The sequence below is a fragment of the Hemitrygon akajei genome, chromosome 25 (assembly GCF_048418815.1).
Source record: "Hemitrygon akajei chromosome 25, sHemAka1.3, whole genome shotgun sequence".
In the NCBI taxonomy this organism is placed as follows: domain Eukaryota; kingdom Metazoa; phylum Chordata; class Chondrichthyes; order Myliobatiformes; family Dasyatidae; genus Hemitrygon; species Hemitrygon akajei.
Genome location: NC_133148.1, coordinates 27,476,564 through 27,493,791, shown reverse-complemented (window position 1 = coordinate 27,493,791; position 17,228 = coordinate 27,476,564). Strand labels below are relative to the sequence as shown.

The following is a 17,228-nucleotide window of genomic DNA, read 5'->3' as shown; positions in this document are numbered from 1 at the left end:
GCAGCGTAGATTCACCAGGTTAATTCCTGGGATATCTGGACTGTCTTACGCAGAGAGGTTAGAGAGACTGGGCTTGTACAAGCTGGAATTAAGGAGATTGAGAGGGGATCTGATTGCAACATATAAGATTATTAAGGGATTGGACAAGATAGAGGCAGGAAATATGTTCCAGATGCTGGGAGAGTCCAGTACCAGAGGGCATGGTTTGAGAATAGGGGGTAGGTCATTTAGGACAGAGTTAAGGAAAAACTTCTTCTCTCAGAGAGTTGTGGGGGTCTGGAATGCACTGTCTCGGAAGGTAGTGGAGGCCAATTCTCTGGATGCTTTCAAGAAGGAGCTAGATAGGTATCTTAATAGGGGAATCAAGGGATATGGGGACAAGGCAGGAACTGGGTATTGATAGTAGATAATCAGCCATGATCTCAAAATGGCGGTGCAGGCTCGAAGGGCCGAATGGTCTACTTCTGCACCTATTGTCTATTGAAATGGTAAAGTGCTTAACTGGGGAAGGGCTAACTTTGAAGGGATGAGGCAGGAACTAGCAAGAGTAAATTGGAAACAGATGTTCAAAGGGGAAAGCACAGAAGTAATGTGGGAGAAGTTTAGGAACCACTTGAGCTGGGTTCAGGATAGGTTTGTCCCACTGAGGCAAGGAAAAAATGGTAGGAAAAGGGAACCGTGGCTGATGAAACATGTGAGGCAACTCATCAAGAGGAAAAAGGAAGCATATGTTAGATATAAGAAGCAGGAAGTAGGAGGGGCTTATGAGAAATATAAGGTAGCCGGGAAGGAGCTAAAGAAAGGACTTAGGAGAGCTCGAAGGGGGTACTGGGAAAGCGGCCAGAGAGTGAGTGGGCCAGTGAAGGAGTGGAGATTTGAGGCTTTGACTCGAGAGGCTGAGGACGAGTTTGTTCCCAGTTAGTCTTTACAATGCCTCCTGAGATGGTGATGTGCCTCTCCTGTGAAATGTGGCCGTCGTGGGGGAACTCCCCTCTCCTGCAGTCACATCTACCAGAAGTGCATGCGGCTGGGTGATCTGGAAGACCGTGTGAGGAATCTGGAGCAGCAGCTGGATGACCTTTGACTCATAAGGGAGAATGAGGCAGTCATAGATGAGAGCTACAGGGAGGTAGTCACACCTAGGCTGCCGGAAGCAGGTCATTGGGTGACAATCCGAGGGGGGAAAGCGAAGGAGAGTAGACAGTGCAGAGCACCCCTGTAGCCATTCCCCTGAATAATAAGTTTACCGTCCTGGATACTGTTGGCAAGGACGACCGACCAGGTGTGAGCCACGGTGGCAGGGCCTCTGGCACTGAGTCTGACCCTGTGGTGCAGAAGGATGGGATGGAGAAGAGGAGAGCTGTCATCATTGGAGACTGTATAGTCAGGGGAGCAGACAGATTTTGTGGACGTGAGAAGGACATCCGCATGGTTTGGTTCTTCCCGGGTGCCAGGGTCCGGGATGTCTCTGACCAGGTGCATGATATCCTGGTATGAGAGGGAAAGCAACCAGAAGTCGTGATACATTTGGTACCAACAACATAGGCAGGAAGAGGGATGAGGTCCTGAAGTGTGAGTTTCGGGAACTAGGCAGAAGACTGAAGAACAGGACCTCAAGGGTGGCGTTCTCAGGATTGCTGCCAGTGCTACGTGATAGTGATGGTAAGAATTGGAGGAGATGGCAGTTGAATGCGTGGCTGAGGAGTTGGTGCAGGGGGCAGGGTTTAGATTTTTGGATCACTGGGATCTCTTCTGGGGAAGGTGGGACCTGTACAGATTGGATGGGTTGCACCTGAACTCGAGGGGGAGCAATATCCTTGCAGTAGGTTTGCTAGCATGGTTCGGAAGGGTTTAAACTAATTTGCAAGGGGGATGGGACCCAGAGCAATAGAGCAGTGAAAGAAGTGCATGGAGTAAAGCCAGATCTAACATATAGAGAGGCTTTGAGGAAAGAGAAGCAGAATAAAGGGTGTAAAGGTAGTAAGGTAGAAGGGCTAAAGTGTGTGTACTTCAATGCAAGAAGCATCAGGAACAAAGGTGATGAACTGAGAACTTGGTTACATACATGGAATTATGATGTAGTGGCCATTACAGAGACTTGGCTGGCACCAGGGCAAGAATGTATTCTCAATATTCCTGGATTTCAGTGCTTTAAAAGGGATAGAGAGGGGGGAAGGGGAGGAGGGGTGGCATTACTGGTCAGGGATACTAATGCAGCTACAGAAAGGGTGGGTAATGTAGCAGGATCCTCTTTTGAGTCAGTATGGGTGGAAGTCAGGAACAGGAAGGGAGCAGTTACTCTACTGGGAGTATTCTATAGGCCCCCTGGTAGCAGCAGAGATACTGAGGAGCAGATTGGGAGGCAGATTTTGGAAAGGTGCAAAAATAACAGGGTTGTTATCATGGGTGACTTTAACTTCCCTAATATTGATTGACACCTGATTAGTTCCAAGGGTTTAGATGGGGCAGAGTTTGTTAAGTGTGTCCAGGACGGATTCCTGTCACAGTATGTTGACAGGCCGACTAGGGGGAATGCCATACTAGATCTAGTATTAGGTAACGAACCGGGTCAGGTCACAGATCTGTCAGTGGGTGAGCATCTGGGGTACAGTGATCACCGCTCCCTGACCTTTAGCATTATCATGGAAAAGGATAGAATCAGAGAGGACAGGAAATTTTTTAATTGGGGAACGGCAAATTATGAGGCTATATGGCTAGAACTTGCGGGTGTGAATTGGGATGATGTTTTTGCAGGGAAATGTACTATGGACATGTGGTCGATGTTTAAAGATCTCTTGCAGGATGTTAGGGATAAATTTGTCCCGGTGAGGAAGATAAAGAATGGTAGGGTGAAGGAACCATGGGTGACAAGTGAGGTGGAAAATCTAGTCAGGTGGAAGAAGGTAGCATACATGAGGTTTAGGAAGCAAGGATCAGATGGGCCTATTGAGGAATATAGGGTAGCAAGAAAGGGGCTGAGAAGGACTTGGCGTGTAGGGTAAAGGAAAACCCCAAGGCATTCTTCAATTATGTGAAGAACAAAAGGATGACAGGAGTGAAGGTAGGACCGATTAGAGATAAAAGTGGGAAGATGTGCCTGGAGTTTGTGGAAGTGAGCGAGGTCCTCAGTGAATACTTCTCTTCGATATTCACCAATGAGAGGGAACTTGATGACAGTGAGGACAATATGAGTGAGGTTGATGTTCTGGAGCAGGTTGATGTTAAGGGAGAGGAGGTGTTGGAGTTGTTAAAATACATTAGGACGGATAAGTCCCCGGGGCCTAACAGAATATTCTCCAGGCTGACCAGGAGGTGAGGGAAGAGATTGCTGAGCCTCTGGCTAGGATCTTTATGTCCTTGTTGTCCACGGGTATGGTACCAGAGGATTGGAGGGAGGTGAATGTTGTCCCCTTGTTCAAAAAAGGTAATAGGGATAGTCCAGGTAATTATAGACCAGTGAGCCTTACGCCTGTGGTGGGAAAGCTGTTGGAAAAGATTCTTAGGGATAGGATCTATGGGTATTTAGAGAATCATGGTCTGATCAGGGACAGTCAGCATAGTTTTGTGAAGGGCAGATCGTGTCTAACAAGCCTGATAGAGTTCTTTGAGGAGGTGACCAGGCATATAGATGAGGGTAGTACAGTAGATGTGATCTACATGGATTTTAGTAAGGCATTTGACAAGGTTCCACACGGTAGGCTTATTCAGAAAGTCAGAAGGCATGGGATCCAGGGAAGTTTGGCCAGGTGGATTCAGAATTGGCTTGCCTGCAGAAGGCAGAGGGTCATGGTGGAGGGAGTACATTCAGATTGGAGTGTTACGAACCCCGTAACTGGGTCACTTACCAGCAAAGATAGAGACGTCCGTTGAAGTCTGATGATACTATTTTTAATAGTATTTATTAGTAAAAATACACAAAAATAATATCAATGCAAATATACAGATAATATACGTCATCAATACTAAATCTAAAAGTGCGGGTATAATAATAATCAATAAGAAATAAGCTCTATCGTTGTCTAGGGGATAATGTATTGTCCGATGGAAATATAAAGTTCACTCAGTTCATGCAGGCTGCAGCCATTGGGGACCGCTGTTTGGCAATTGTTGGAGAGAGAGATTTGGAGAAAAACTTGCCGGCTTTCCTTTATGATTTCGATCCATCAGGAGTCTCGTTGTCGTGGCTGTTCACTTGTGGCCTCTCCTTTAGCTAAACCGTTCTTCCGTGGTGAGCTCGCCACCCCAGGCAAAGGGAGGACGCACACGAGCCCCCACCGGCTTTCGCTATTAAACGCTGTCACGGGATTTCTAGCGTTTCTCCTGGTGCGTCTAAAGGGGTTGTTCCCCAGACCCCTCTTTTAACCTTACTCACGGGGTCTCAGATGTCAATCAGGTTGGGATGATGCAATCCTTTAACCAGACCACTCTGGTTGTCCCCTGAGGGGTTTCAAAGAATAGTACAGTACTCAATACACAATTCCGTCTCCAAGAGACAATGGCCGTTATCAGTGGTTCCGTTCCGCTGAGGTCAGGACACATTCCAAATCTTGTGTATTCTGAGTGTGTCTCTCTCTCATTTCCTGGGTCCCAGACCCGAATTAATAGCGATCTTATGATTCTCAAAAAGGAGGGGGCGACTTTGTACCCTTTGGCCCCTCAGAGTTGCTTCACATTCGTAAGACCCCCTTCCTTCTAGGATTTTTGCCACAGGTAAAAATTAATTAATACAGAGTCTTATAGGATTTCAGAATCTAACACAATACAAAAGAGTTTTTTTTTCACTACAGAGTAATAGTTATACGTTCAATTCAGCATCTAACAGTTAGCGATTACATTGTCTTCCGTTAATATCTTAATATCTTGTACGTTAATAAATTCTTGTAGCATCAGACTTCAATTTAATAACCACCTATTTTTTCTTTTCTTCAGCAAAAACCAAAACTAAAGAGTTGTGATCTTAGCTTATGTGTATATTACAAAAGTTCATGCAAATACTAATCTTTATTTTACTTTCAAACTTAACAGTCAATCTTTCATGGGGTTGTCTTTATTAGTTACATGCTTTGTCGAAATCCCTTAAAACCGGATCCTGTTATTTAAAGTGGCATCCCATCAACCCTCGCCCCTTTTCCAGTTAACTCCCACGTGGTTAGCTTGCGCACCAGTGTGGAATAGGCTTTTGTATGCTCCTTTCATAGGAGTTATTTTATCAACAATGTTTTCCAAACTTAGCCCATTTGCTGAATTTCCACACAATTCTTTATTTTTAAGCAAGTCATTAGTTTTATCTTCAGGACCCTTCATTCTATTAGTTTTCAGAAGATCTGCAAGCGATCCCTCTTTGTCCAAACAGCATTTCAAATTCTGCCTCTTCACAGCACTCTCTTGAATAACAATAGTGTGTGGGGCACCTTTACATTCCAAATCAACCTGTAATTGATTTGCAGGCACCGTGTTAACAAGCCATTGTCCCTTCAGCCTGGTTACCGCTTCTGACATCAATCCAGACTTTAAATTTTCTTCATTCAATTTAGGAACTACACTTTTCCCTTTTCCTTCAATAATAATATTCACCTCACCACCTTTTATCTCCTCACTAACTTTTAACACACCTTTGAACACAAACAACTGGGAATTCTCACTTCCCACTAGTACCAAGGTTAACCCTTTCTTCACTGAACCAAGTCCAGCTGACCCACAAGGACTGCATTCCTTTTCAACTGAATCAAATACCTCAGACTTTTCCTGAGTTCCATTACTAGGTTCAGTACCACGTGCATCCACATCTTGAACACACTCAAACGGGACATCTGCCTCTTCCAGGCTTTCAATACCCGTCCCCTTTTCAAATTCTAAGTTCCCCTGATCCTCCCAGTTACTCTCTCTGCAACTCCCTTCCGGAGTAAACTCAACCCTGCGGGCTGAACCAACCTCATCTGCCAACCCAGCAGACTTCTTCAAGGTAATGGCATCCTTTTCATCTAGGACTGCCCTCATTTCATTATCGGGAACACCTTTAAAATTTTCAACTTCTTCAAACAGTTCTGTCAAGCCAGACAGATCATCCATGTCCAACCCTGGACCTTCTAACAGCCTTATCTGTTTCTCATTTTTACTCCGTGCCTCTATAAATTTCCTCCTGGCTAAGGGTAGGTCCACCTCCTCTCCTTTACTCTCTTTCACCTCCCTATTCTCCGTTTTACCACCCTCTAACCCCTCTTGGTACAGGGTCGGTAAAAACGTCTCAGCCAAATCGATACTGGCCGGATTTAAACTGGTCTCGTTCTCAGCTGCCTTTCTCGACACGCTGCAAGTGATCGCGCATGCGGGATAAATCTTGGAACCTAGGGGCGGGACCTCAACACTTACAGGCTGGCTCGGCAGCTCCATGGCCGACCAAACGTCACCACCTGCTAAATCGTTACCCAGAAGGATGTCTACGTCAGTTCTCGGAAATTCTGATCGCACCCCTATTTCAACTGGTCCAGATACCAGCTCACAATTTATAATGATCCTGTGCAAAGGCACAGCTTCTGTCCCCTTTTCCTATGCCTCTCAAAACTACCTCTCCAGTCTCTGGACCAAAATCTAGTACCTTACTGCGAATCAATGACAGCTCAGCTCCAGTGTCTCTCCAGATCCGCACTGGAACTGGTGTTTCTCCCTCTTTCACAGACACGGTTCCTTCTGAAATAAATTTCTCAGGCCCCTCTCGTATTCTGTCTACCTGGGGCTTTCTCGTCGATTTACTGATCACCACAATACATCCTGTAGGGACTGCTGCTTTCCCTTTTCCTGTCTCCTTCCTCGGAGCAAGGCACTTAGATGCAATATGACCCACCTTTCCACAATTAAAACAGGTCAAGCCAGGACCCCTCCTGTCGTCTTGCCTTTCCTCCTCCTTATTTTTACCACTAGCTCCTGGCTGGATCTCTGCCTCAGCCGGTGGGCTTTCTCTACCGTTCCCACGGTCTTTCTGGTAACTCTTATTCGAGGAAAACTTTGTCTTGTGGGTTAGGGCATATTCATCTGCGAACCTAGCAAATTCGGATATGGACTTATTCGGCTTCTCATTCAAATACATCCGGATATCATCTGAAACACAACCTTTAAATTCCTCAATCAGAATTAACTCCCTGAGATGCCGAAAATCTTCTTCCACCATTTCTGCTGCACACCAACGATCCAAGAGCACACCCTTCTCATAGGCAAACTCTGCATACGTCTGATTCCACCCTTTCTTTAAATTTCTGAACTTTTGTCTATAGGCCTCAGGTACCAATTCATAGGCCCGAAGAATGGCCTCTTTTACTTTCTCATAATTCTCAGACTCCTCCTCCTCCATGGACAACGCCGCATATGCCCGTTGTGCCTTCCCTTTTAACACACTTTGTAGCAACGTCACCCATTGCTCTTTGGGCCACTTCTGACTCACTGCCACCTTTTCAAAATGCAAGAAATAACTATCAACATCCGTCTCCTCGAACGGAGGTACTAACCTAAACTCCCTACTAACATTAAATCTCTCCTCTTGGTCTGGCCCTTGAGCTCTTCGCTGTTGCCTGAACTTCTCCATGTCCAACTCATGTTGCCTCTGGTTCTCCTTCTCCTCATACTCCCTCTCCTTTTCGGCTCTCTCCTTCTCTTTTTCAGCCCTTTCCTTCTCTTTTTCAGCTGCTTCCAGCTGTTTTAACTTAATTTCATGCTCCCTCTTCACCTCTAACTCCTTTAGCTGGAGCTCATGCTCCCTTTACTTTTCGGCTCTTTCTTTTTCCTTTTTGGCTCTTTCCTTCTCCTTTTCAGCTGCTTCCAGCTGTTTTAACTTAATTTCATGTTCCAACCTTAATTTCTCCAACTCTAACTGAGCCATCCCACTAGCTGGTACCTTTTCAGGGATATTTTCCAATACCTCAGCCGAAAACACATTCTTCACAATATAATACTGAGTTATGGCCCTCCGCACCTCCCGCTTTTTCATCGACAACCTCACCTCTGCGAGATTTAGTCCTTTCGCAATATTTATCAAGTCCGACTTTGTGGCAGCCTCTAGCGCCTCCAGAGTCGGGTTTTTTATAAATTTGTCTACGTCCATCTTTGCTGGTTTCCCATCTGGTTACCCGCACAACCAGATCCAAGTTTGGACTTAAAAGCCCGATTTACTGGCCCTCCAATTTGGTATCAAATCTCGAGACGAGGCCCCATGTTGTTATGAACCCCGTAACTGGGTCACTTACCAGCAAAGATAGAGACGTCCGTTGAAGTCTGATGATACTATTTTTAACAGTATTTATTAGTAAAAATACACAAAAATAATATCAATGCAAATATACAGATAATATACGTCGTCAATACTAAATCTAAAAGTGCGGGTATAATAATAATCAATAAGAAATAAGCTCTATCGTTGTCTAGGGGATAATGTATTGTCCGATGGAAATATAAAGTTCACTCAGTTCATGCAGGCTGCAGCCATTGGGGACCGCTGTTTTGCAATTGTTGGAGAGAGAGATTTGGAGAAAAACTTGCCGGCTTTCCTTTATGATTTTGATCCGTCAGGAGTCTCGTTGTCGTGGCTGTTCACTTGTGGCCTCTCCTTCAGCTAAACCGTTCTTTCGTGGTGAGCTCGCCACCCCAGGCAAAGGGAGGGCGCACACGAGCCCCCACCGGCTTTCGCTATTAAACGCTGTCACGGGATTTCTAGCGTTTCTCCTGGTGCGTCTAAAGGGGTTGTTCCCCAGACCCCTCTTTTATCCTTACTCACGGGGTCTCAGATGTCAATCAGGTTGGGATGATGCAATCCTTTAACTGGTTGTCCCCTGAGGGGTTTCAATGAATAGTACAGTACTCAATACACAATTCCGTCTCCAAGAAACAATGGCCGTTATCAGTGGTTCCGTTCTGCTGAGGTCAGGACACATTCCAAACCTTGTGTATTCTGAGTGTCTCTCTCTCATTTCCTGGGTCCCAGACCCGAATTAATAACGATCTTGCGATTCTCAAAAAGGAGGGGGCGACTTTGTACCCTTCAGCCCCTCAGAGTTGCTTCACATTCGTAACAGGAGGGTTGTGACTAGTGGTGTCCCACAAGGATCTGTTCTGGGACCTTTTCTTTTTGTGATTTTTATTAACGACCTGGATGTGGGGGTAGAAGGGTGGGTTGGCAAGTTTGCAGATGACACAAAGATTGGTGGTGTTGTAGATAGTGTAGAAGATTGTCGAAGATTGCAGAGAGACATTGATAGGATGCAGAAGTGGCAGATGGAGTTCAACCCGGAGAAGTGTGAGGTGGTACACTTTGGAAGGACAAACTCCAAGGCAGAGTACAAAGTAAATGGCAGGATACTTGGTAGTGTGGAGGAGCAGAGGGATCTGGGGGTACATGTCCACAGATCCCTGAAAGTGGCATCACAGGTAGATAGGGTAGTTAAGAAAGCTTATGGGGTGTTAGCTTTCATGTGGAGGGATAGAGTTTAAGAGACGCGATGTAATGATGCAGCTCTATAAAGCTCTGGTTAGGCCACACTTGGAGTACTGTGTCCAGTTCTGGTCACCTCACTATAGGAAGGATGTGGAAGCATTGGAAAGGGTACAGAAGAGATTTACCAGGATGCTGCCTGATTTAGAGAGTATGGATTATGATCAGAGATTAAGGGAGCTAGGGCTTTACTCTTTGGAGAGAAGGAAGATGAGAGGAGACATGATAGAGGTGTACAAGATATTAAGAGGAATAGATAGAGTGGAGAGCCAGCGCCTCTTCCCCAGGGCGCCACTGCTCAGTACAAGAGGACATGGCTTTAAGGTAAGGGGAGGGAAGTTCAAGGGGGATATTAGAAGAAGGTTTTTTTATTCAGAGAGTGGTTGGTGCATGGAATGCACTGCCTGAGTCAGTGGTGGAGGCAGATACACTAGTGAAGTTTAAGAGACTACTGGACAGGTATATAGAGGAATTTAAGGTGGGGGGGTGTTATATGGGAGGCAGGGTTTGTGGGTTGGCACAACATTGTGGGCCAAAGGGCCTGTAATGTGCTGTACTGTTCTATGTTCTATGTAAGGCCTATGTTCTATGTAGGATTAAGGAGAACCCCAAGGCATTCTATGCATATGTGAAGAATAGGAGGATGACGAGAATGAAGGTGGGACGGCTAAAGGATAAAGAGGGCAACATGTGCCTGGAGGTGGAGGAGGTTGGGGAGGCCCTAAATGAATACTTTGCTTTGGGCTACATCCACACTATGCCAGATAAATCCGTAACCGAAGCTTTTTCTCTTCGTTTTTACCCTCCATCCACACTAAAACGGCGTTTTCGTCTCCTGAAACTGGAGCTTTTCAGAAACGCTTTCCAGGGTGGGTACTTTTGAAAATGCTGCTCAGGCAGATCAGTGTGGACGGGGTAACCGGAGACTTTTGAAAACACTGTCAGATGGCAGCGCATTATTTCATTGTTTTCTTGAACGCAACCTAACAATTTCAGAACAGACAGCAAAGAGACTGAAGCCAGAAGAGTTAGAAATGTACTCACCAAATACTTTGACCCATAACTTACTGAATAAATAAGTATACTCACTTTGCCCTGTTTTCTGTCCTTGCTCGTATGAAGGTGGTTTACCTACTTATGCAAGTACTTCTCTGACAATAGATGTGTAACAGCCTAATGTAACATTGTATGGAAATACAAGATAGCACTGATGCAGACATGTTTTACACATTTAACAAGGGACTTTATTAATGCAACAGAGTTAGTCAGTTTTTCAATGTTCGTCATCAGCCGGGTCAATCTGTCCGTGAACTCCCTGTCGGTTGCCGCCATAAGCTCCAGTATTTGTTTTTTAGTTTTAAGTCCTCCTGCGCGAGAGCCAACAGCTGTCCGTCGTTTTATGTTTTTCTAGTCTGTAACTACACAAACGCGCACTTTTACGGCGAGATTCGACACCAAACATGTCACTTGTTTTCGGTAGATGTGTCCTGCGCATGCGCAGGAGGAGGAGATTTGCTGAAATCTCCGTTTTAGTGTGGACAGAGTTATTTCCAAAAACACATAGTGTGAACGCTTATCATTTTTACGCAAAACCGGCATTTTCAAAATTATCCGGTCTAGTGTGGATGTAGCCTCAGTATTCACAAGTGAAAAGGATCTTGATCAGAATGAGGTCAAAGTAGAGAGGGCCTGTGTGCTGGACAATGTGGAGATTAAGGAAGAAGTGCTGGATCTTCTTAAAAACATTAAGATTGATAAATCCCCAGGGCCGGATATGATACACCTCAGGTTGTTGTGAGCATTGAGAGACGAGATCGCAGGAGCATTAGCTATGATTATTGAATCCTCTTTGGCTGCAGGAGAAGTGCCAGAGGACTGGAGAATGGCAAATGTAGTTCCCTTATTTAAAAAAGGTAACCTGGGAACTATAGACTGGTGAGTCTGTAGGTTTAAAAAAACCTGGGAACTATAGACTGGTGAGTCTTACGTCGGTGGTATGCAAACTACTGGAAAAAATTCTTAAGGATAGGATCTACGAGCATTTGGAGAAGTACAGTCTACTCATGGATAGTCAACATGGCTCTGTGAAGGGAAGATTGTGCCTCACAAGCCTGATTGAGCTTTTTGAAGAGGTAACAAAAGAAATTGATGAGGGTGGGTCAGTGGATGTGGTCTACATGGACTTTAGCAAAGCATTTGACAAGGTCCCTCATGAGAGACTCATCCAGAAAGTCATGAGGCGTGGGATAAGCTGAACCTTGGCTGTTTGGATAAAATTTGGCATAAAGGAAGAAAGCAGAGGGTAGTTGTGGAAGGAAAGTATTCTGCCTGGAGGTCGGTGACTAGTGGAGTGCCGCAGGGATCTGTCCTGGGACCCTGCTATTTGTGATTTTTATAAATGACCTGGATGTAGAGGAAGTAAGTTTGCGGATGACACGAAGATTGGAGGAGTTGTGGATGGAGCTGTAGGTGGTCGAAGGTTACAAGAGGATATAGACAGGCTGCAGAGTTGGGCTGAAAAATGGCAGATGGAGTTCAATCCGGACAAGTGTGAGGTGATGCATTTTGGAAGGACAAACCAAAAGACTGAGTACAGGATTAATGGTCAGTTACTTAAGAGTGTGGATGAACAAAGGGACCTTGGGGTTCAAATCCATACATCCCTCAAGGTCACTGCACAGGTTGATAGGGTAGTTAAGAAGGCCTATGGGATGCTAGGCTTCATTAACAGGGGGACTCAGTTCAAGAGTAGAGAGGTCATGTTGCAACTCTACAAATCTCTGGTGAGACCGCACTTAAGAGTATTGTGTTCAGTTCTGGTCACCTCATTATAGGAAGGATGTGGAAGCTATGGAGAGGGTGCAGAGGAGATTTACCAGGATGTTGCCTGGTTTGGAGAACAAGTCATATGAAGCAAGGTTAGCAGAGCTGGGACTTTTCTCTTTGGAGTGTAGAAGAATGAGAGGGGACTTGATAGAGGTCTACAAGATAATGAGAGGCATAGATAGGGTGGATAGTCAGTACCTGTTTCCCGGGGCACCAATAGCAAACACCAGGGGGCATTTGTACAAAATTAAGGGAGGGAAGTTTAGGGGAGACATCAGGGGTAAGTTTTTTACACAGAGGGTTGTGAGTGCTTGGAATGACTTGCCAGGGATGGTGGTGGAGGCTAAAAACATTAGGGGTATTTAAGAGCCTCTTGGACAGGCACATGGATGAAAGAAAAATGGAGGGTTATGGGGTAGTGTGGGTTTAGTACTTTTTTGAAGGATTATATGGGTCGGCACAACATGGAGGATTGAAGGGCCTGTACTGTGCTGTTGTGTTCTGTGTTTCTATGGAAACGACTGACATGATGGCGGAAGCCCTGAACACTGCCAGAGATGGAGGACCTCCGTCGCCAGAGGTGTAATGGGCAGTAACGATGTCGACCACATTTGGAATATGGTGTTCAGTTGTGGGCACATCATTATAGGAAGGATGTAGAAGCTTTAGAGAGGGTGCAGAGGAGATTTATCAGGATACTGTCTGAATTAGTGAGCATGAGATATGAGGAAAGGTTGAGCAAGCTAGGGCTTTTCTCTTTGGAGCGAACAAGGGTGGGAGGTGATATGGCAGAGTGGATAACCAGCATATTTTTCCCGGAGCGGAAATGCTAATATGAGAGATGATGGGGGTATCAGAGTTTAGTTCTTTGCATGGAGTTTCCTGCCAAGGGCAGTGATAGAGGCTAATACATTAGGGACATGGGAGCAAACCAGGCCATTTGGCCCATCAGGGCTCTGCCATTCCATCACGGCTGATTTAGTATCTTCTCTCTTCTTCCCCCCACCCCCAAACACTCTTCCTCCTGTAACCTTTGGGGAATGGAGGGTGAGGTTGACACTGGAGTCTGCTTAACGGTTGGCAAGGCAGTGTGGGCCAAGGGGCCGGTACTGGTCTGTGGGCTGCAGAGGGCAGTGGACTCGGCCAGCTCCATCACAAGCACAAGCCTCGGCACCATCGAGGACATCTTCCAGAGGTAGTGCCTCAGGAAGGTGGTATCCACCACTGAGGCCCTTTGCCAACTGGGCCATGCCCTCTTCTCACTGTTACCATCAGGGAGGAGGTACAGGAGCCCAAAGACACACACTCAGAAATTCAGGAACAGCCTCTTCCCCTCCACCATCAGAGTTCGGGACAGTCCTCGTTATTTCTTTTCAGTTATTTATTTGTAATTTGGGGTAAGTTTTGTGCCTTTTGCACTGTTACACTACTGCAAAAACAAGAAGTTTCATGCTGACGTCAGTGGAAACAAACCTGATTCTTTGGAGAGAGTGCAGGGGAGATTCCCGGGGAGGGAGGACTTCAGTTACAAGGATAGACCTGGAGCACCGGACCGTGGTGGGGGTCCTGATGAGGGTGTACAGGATGGTGAGGTTCTGTGTGCCGGATTTTCGTTGCAGTTGAATAAGGCTCTGGTCTGGCGGCACCTGGAGTAACACGCTTGCTTCTGGTCGTCTCATTATAGGACAGATATGGCGGTTTTGGAGAGGGTGCGGAAGGAGTTCACTAGGACGCTGCCTGGATTAGAGGGCGTGAGGAGAGGTCGGACAAACTTCAGTTGTTTTTCCTGGAGTGGCAGAGGCTGAAAGGAGACCTGAGATCGTTAGGAGAGGCACAGAGCTGATACACGCTCCACTACAACTCCATTGATGTAGATGGGGACGTGAGTGTGATTATCCAGAGCTGATTATCTGTTATTTGTGAAGCGGGGTGCCGTACGCAATCATAATCAGATCAAAAACGGACGTGGGAGCACGGAGGAACATCTGGAAATCTCCAGGAAGGCCTTCGTTGCCGCTGCTGCTGTGAGGTCCAGGACTCTGCTGGGAAGAACAGGCCCCCAGTCCTCGGGGTCGCATTGGCGTCTTAATCATATAATCATATAACAAACAATACAATCAATATGCCGAACAATACACTCGGCAGAGGATGGTGCTCGGAGAAGCTGTGCCGGAGGGGATGCTCGGAGGTTCGATGGACTTGGAGTCCACTGCGGTCAGGTCAGGTCGCTTTCATCGTGTGCTGTATCTGCGAGGCTGGGTTCGACAGAGCTTTCATTGTGTGCTGTGTCTGCGAGGCTGGGTTCGACAAGAGCTTCCATTGTGTGCTGTGTCTGCGAGGCTGGGTTCGACAGACCTTTCATTGTGTGCTGTGTCTGCGAGGCTGGGTTCGACAGAGCTTTCATTGTGTGCTGTGTCTGCGAGGCTGGGTTCGACAGAGCTTTCATTGTGTGCTGTGTCTGCGAGGCTGGGTTTGACAGAGCTTTCATTGTGTGCTCTGTCTGCGAAGCGCCGTGGAAGTCCATAGCGGGGGTATTCCCTTCTGCTGCCTGTGTGGGATGACGAGTCTATCGTGACCCTGAGGACTTGTGGAAACTGTGTGGTGAATTCTTTTGAACTTATGGTCTTTTAACGTCTTTGGACTGTTTTTACTGTGCCCATGGTCTGTTTTTTTTTATCAATTATGCTACTGTTTGCACTGTTGTAACTATGTGGTTTTGTGCAGGTCTTGTAGCTTTAGTTTTTGGTCTTGTTTTGTCTGGTGGTTTTGGTGCTCCTTTCCGGGAAACGCAGAAAGATGGTAGCGCGATATTAATATGCAGCAGCCTCTCCGGACTCTGGATTGGGGATTGCCAAATGTTATGTGGATTTTCTGGTGTAGTCTGTTTTATTATGTGTTTTTGTGATATCATTCTGGAGGAATGTTGTCTCATTTTTTAACCGCAGTGCATTTGTGGTTTGTAAATGACAATAATCTGAATCTGAATCTGAGATGGTGCAGACAGCCAGTATCTTTATCCCCCAGGGTGGTAATGTCTAATACCAGAGGGTACACATTTAAGTTGAAAGGGAGATGAGTGGGGCTTCTTTTTTAACACAGAGTGGTGGGCGCCTGGAATATTCTGCCAAGGGTAATGGAGGAAGTAGATATGATAGAGGTGTTTAAGAAGCTGTTAGACATGTCCAGGAAGAAGGCATTTAGTTTTATTTAGTATTTTGGTTAGCACAGGCACTCTGGGCCGAAGGGCCTGTTTCTGTGAAGGCTGCTGTCTGTTCTTCATTCCCCCACACCACAGGACTGCCAACGGACAGCTGGCTGTGTTCTACCCGGTGTGGAGAGCACAGACGGGGGTACAGGAAGGCACGGCAGACGCATGGGGGGTTGGGGAAGGTGTACGCGTAGAGCTGAGCGTTCCAGACACCGCCGCACCTTGTCCCCCTCTGGATTCCACTGACTCGGCGGCCGCGGGGAGGTTTGGGGTTGAGTTTCAGGAGCTGCTGCAGGGCCCAGGTTCGAGAATGTTCTCCGGTCTCGCGCTGTTGGCTGAAATCCCTCTCTCTCTCCACCACCTCTGCTCGTTCACAGGCTGGAAGGAAGGAAGAGGGAGAGGAGGAGGGTGAGTGAGTGATCAGAGGGGAAGGAAATTGGTGACCAGTGGGGTACCCACAGGTGCTGTGGCCCTTCCTAATGTTGAGCTGGAGCTCTGGTTCGTCAGTTTGTGATAAATTGGAGAGAGTGTGAATGGCGAGGGGCATTGTCTGAGGTCACAGCAGGGAAGTTGGGCAGCTGGAATCAGGATTCAAGTCAATCAGGAGGAACAGAGGGATCGTGGGGTCCACATCCGTAAACCAAGGAGATCATTGTGGACTTTATGCATGCTCGGAGCCACACTCACGTCCCCATCTACATCAATGGAGCTGTAGTGGAGCTTGTATCAAGCTTCAAATTCCCTGGTGTCCACATTTCCGAGTATCTCTCCTGGTCCCCGAATTCCTCCATCCTGATCAAAAAGACACAACAGCACCTTTATTTCCTGCGGAGCATCAAGAAAGCTCACCTCTGACCCAGGATACTGACGGACTTTTACCACTGTACCATTGAGAGCGTACTCACCAACTGCATCTCAGTGTGGTACGGCAATTGTCCCGTATCGGACCGCAAAGCACTCCAGCGTGTGGTGAAAACTGCCCAGCGGATTATCGGCACCCAATTACCCACCATTGAAAACATCTACCATAAACACTGCCTGGGCAGGGCGAAAAGCATTATCAAGGATGCATATCACCCTAAACATGAACTTTTTACTCTCCTCCCATCCGGTAGGCACTACAGGAGCCTCCGCTCCCGCACCTGCAGGCACAGGAAGAGCTTCTTCCCTGAGGCTGTGACCCTGCTGAACCTCACATCACAGCGCTAAGCAGTATTGCACCCATATTGTACTGTCTCAGTACTTTAATATTTGTGTGCTGTAGCACTTACTTTTTATTCACAGTTATTCTGTAAATAACACTATTCTTTGCATTTCTGGTTAGATGCTAACTGCATTTCATTGGCTTTGTATCTGCACTCGGCACAATGACAATAAAGTTGAATCTAATCTAATCCCTCAATGTTAGGACCATAAGGCCAGAAGCTATAGGAGCAGAATTAGGCCATTTGGCCCATCGAGTCTGCTCTGGCATTTCATCATAGCTGATACAATTTTCCTCTAAGCTCCACTTCAAATGGTTCAAATTACATTTATTATCAAAGTATGTGTATACATTGTACAACCTTGAGATTTGCCTGCTTACAGGCAGCCACAAAGCAAAAACCCAATTAAAAAACGATGTGCAGTGAAAGGAAATAAAAACACAAATCATGCAGACAACAGAAGAAAGCAAGAGCATTTCGAATCCTTGGACCCGAATCCCTAGGCCTAAAGCCT

The 17,228-nt window shown here is 46.4% G+C and overlaps 2 protein-coding genes across 9 annotated transcripts in view; one reads left to right on the top strand and one right to left on the bottom strand.

Moving 5' to 3' along the window:
- The window catches only part of LOC140716474 (N(6)-adenosine-methyltransferase subunit METTL3-like), a 93,748-nt gene that overhangs the window by 26,055 nt on the left and 50,465 nt on the right, over nucleotides 1–17,228 (top strand). The window contains exon 3 of one of the 4 annotated variants that reach the window (XM_073029236.1): nucleotides 13,986–14,468. The exons of the other annotated variants lie outside the window; for them this stretch is intronic. The gene's annotated coding sequence lies outside the window, so the exon portion shown is untranslated. Of the gene's footprint in view, nucleotides 1–13,985; nucleotides 14,469–17,228 lie in introns of those variants that run through there. 4 annotated transcript variants of the gene reach the window in all.
- Nucleotides 15,485–17,228, bottom strand: part of LOC140716471 (uncharacterized) — a 33,238-nt gene continuing 31,494 nt past the window's right edge. For 4 of the 5 annotated variants that reach the window (XM_073029227.1, XM_073029231.1, XM_073029229.1 and 1 more), the window contains 2 exons: nucleotides 16,197–16,301; nucleotides 15,485–15,887 (listed from right to left, as the gene is read on the bottom strand). In XM_073029227.1, coding sequence (XP_072885328.1) covers nucleotides 16,205–16,301 — 97 coding nt within the window. In that variant the 3' untranslated portion in view covers nucleotides 15,485–15,887; nucleotides 16,197–16,204. The remainder of the gene's footprint in view (nucleotides 15,888–16,196; nucleotides 16,302–17,228) is intronic. The other variant, XM_073029228.1, reaches the window with a different exon arrangement.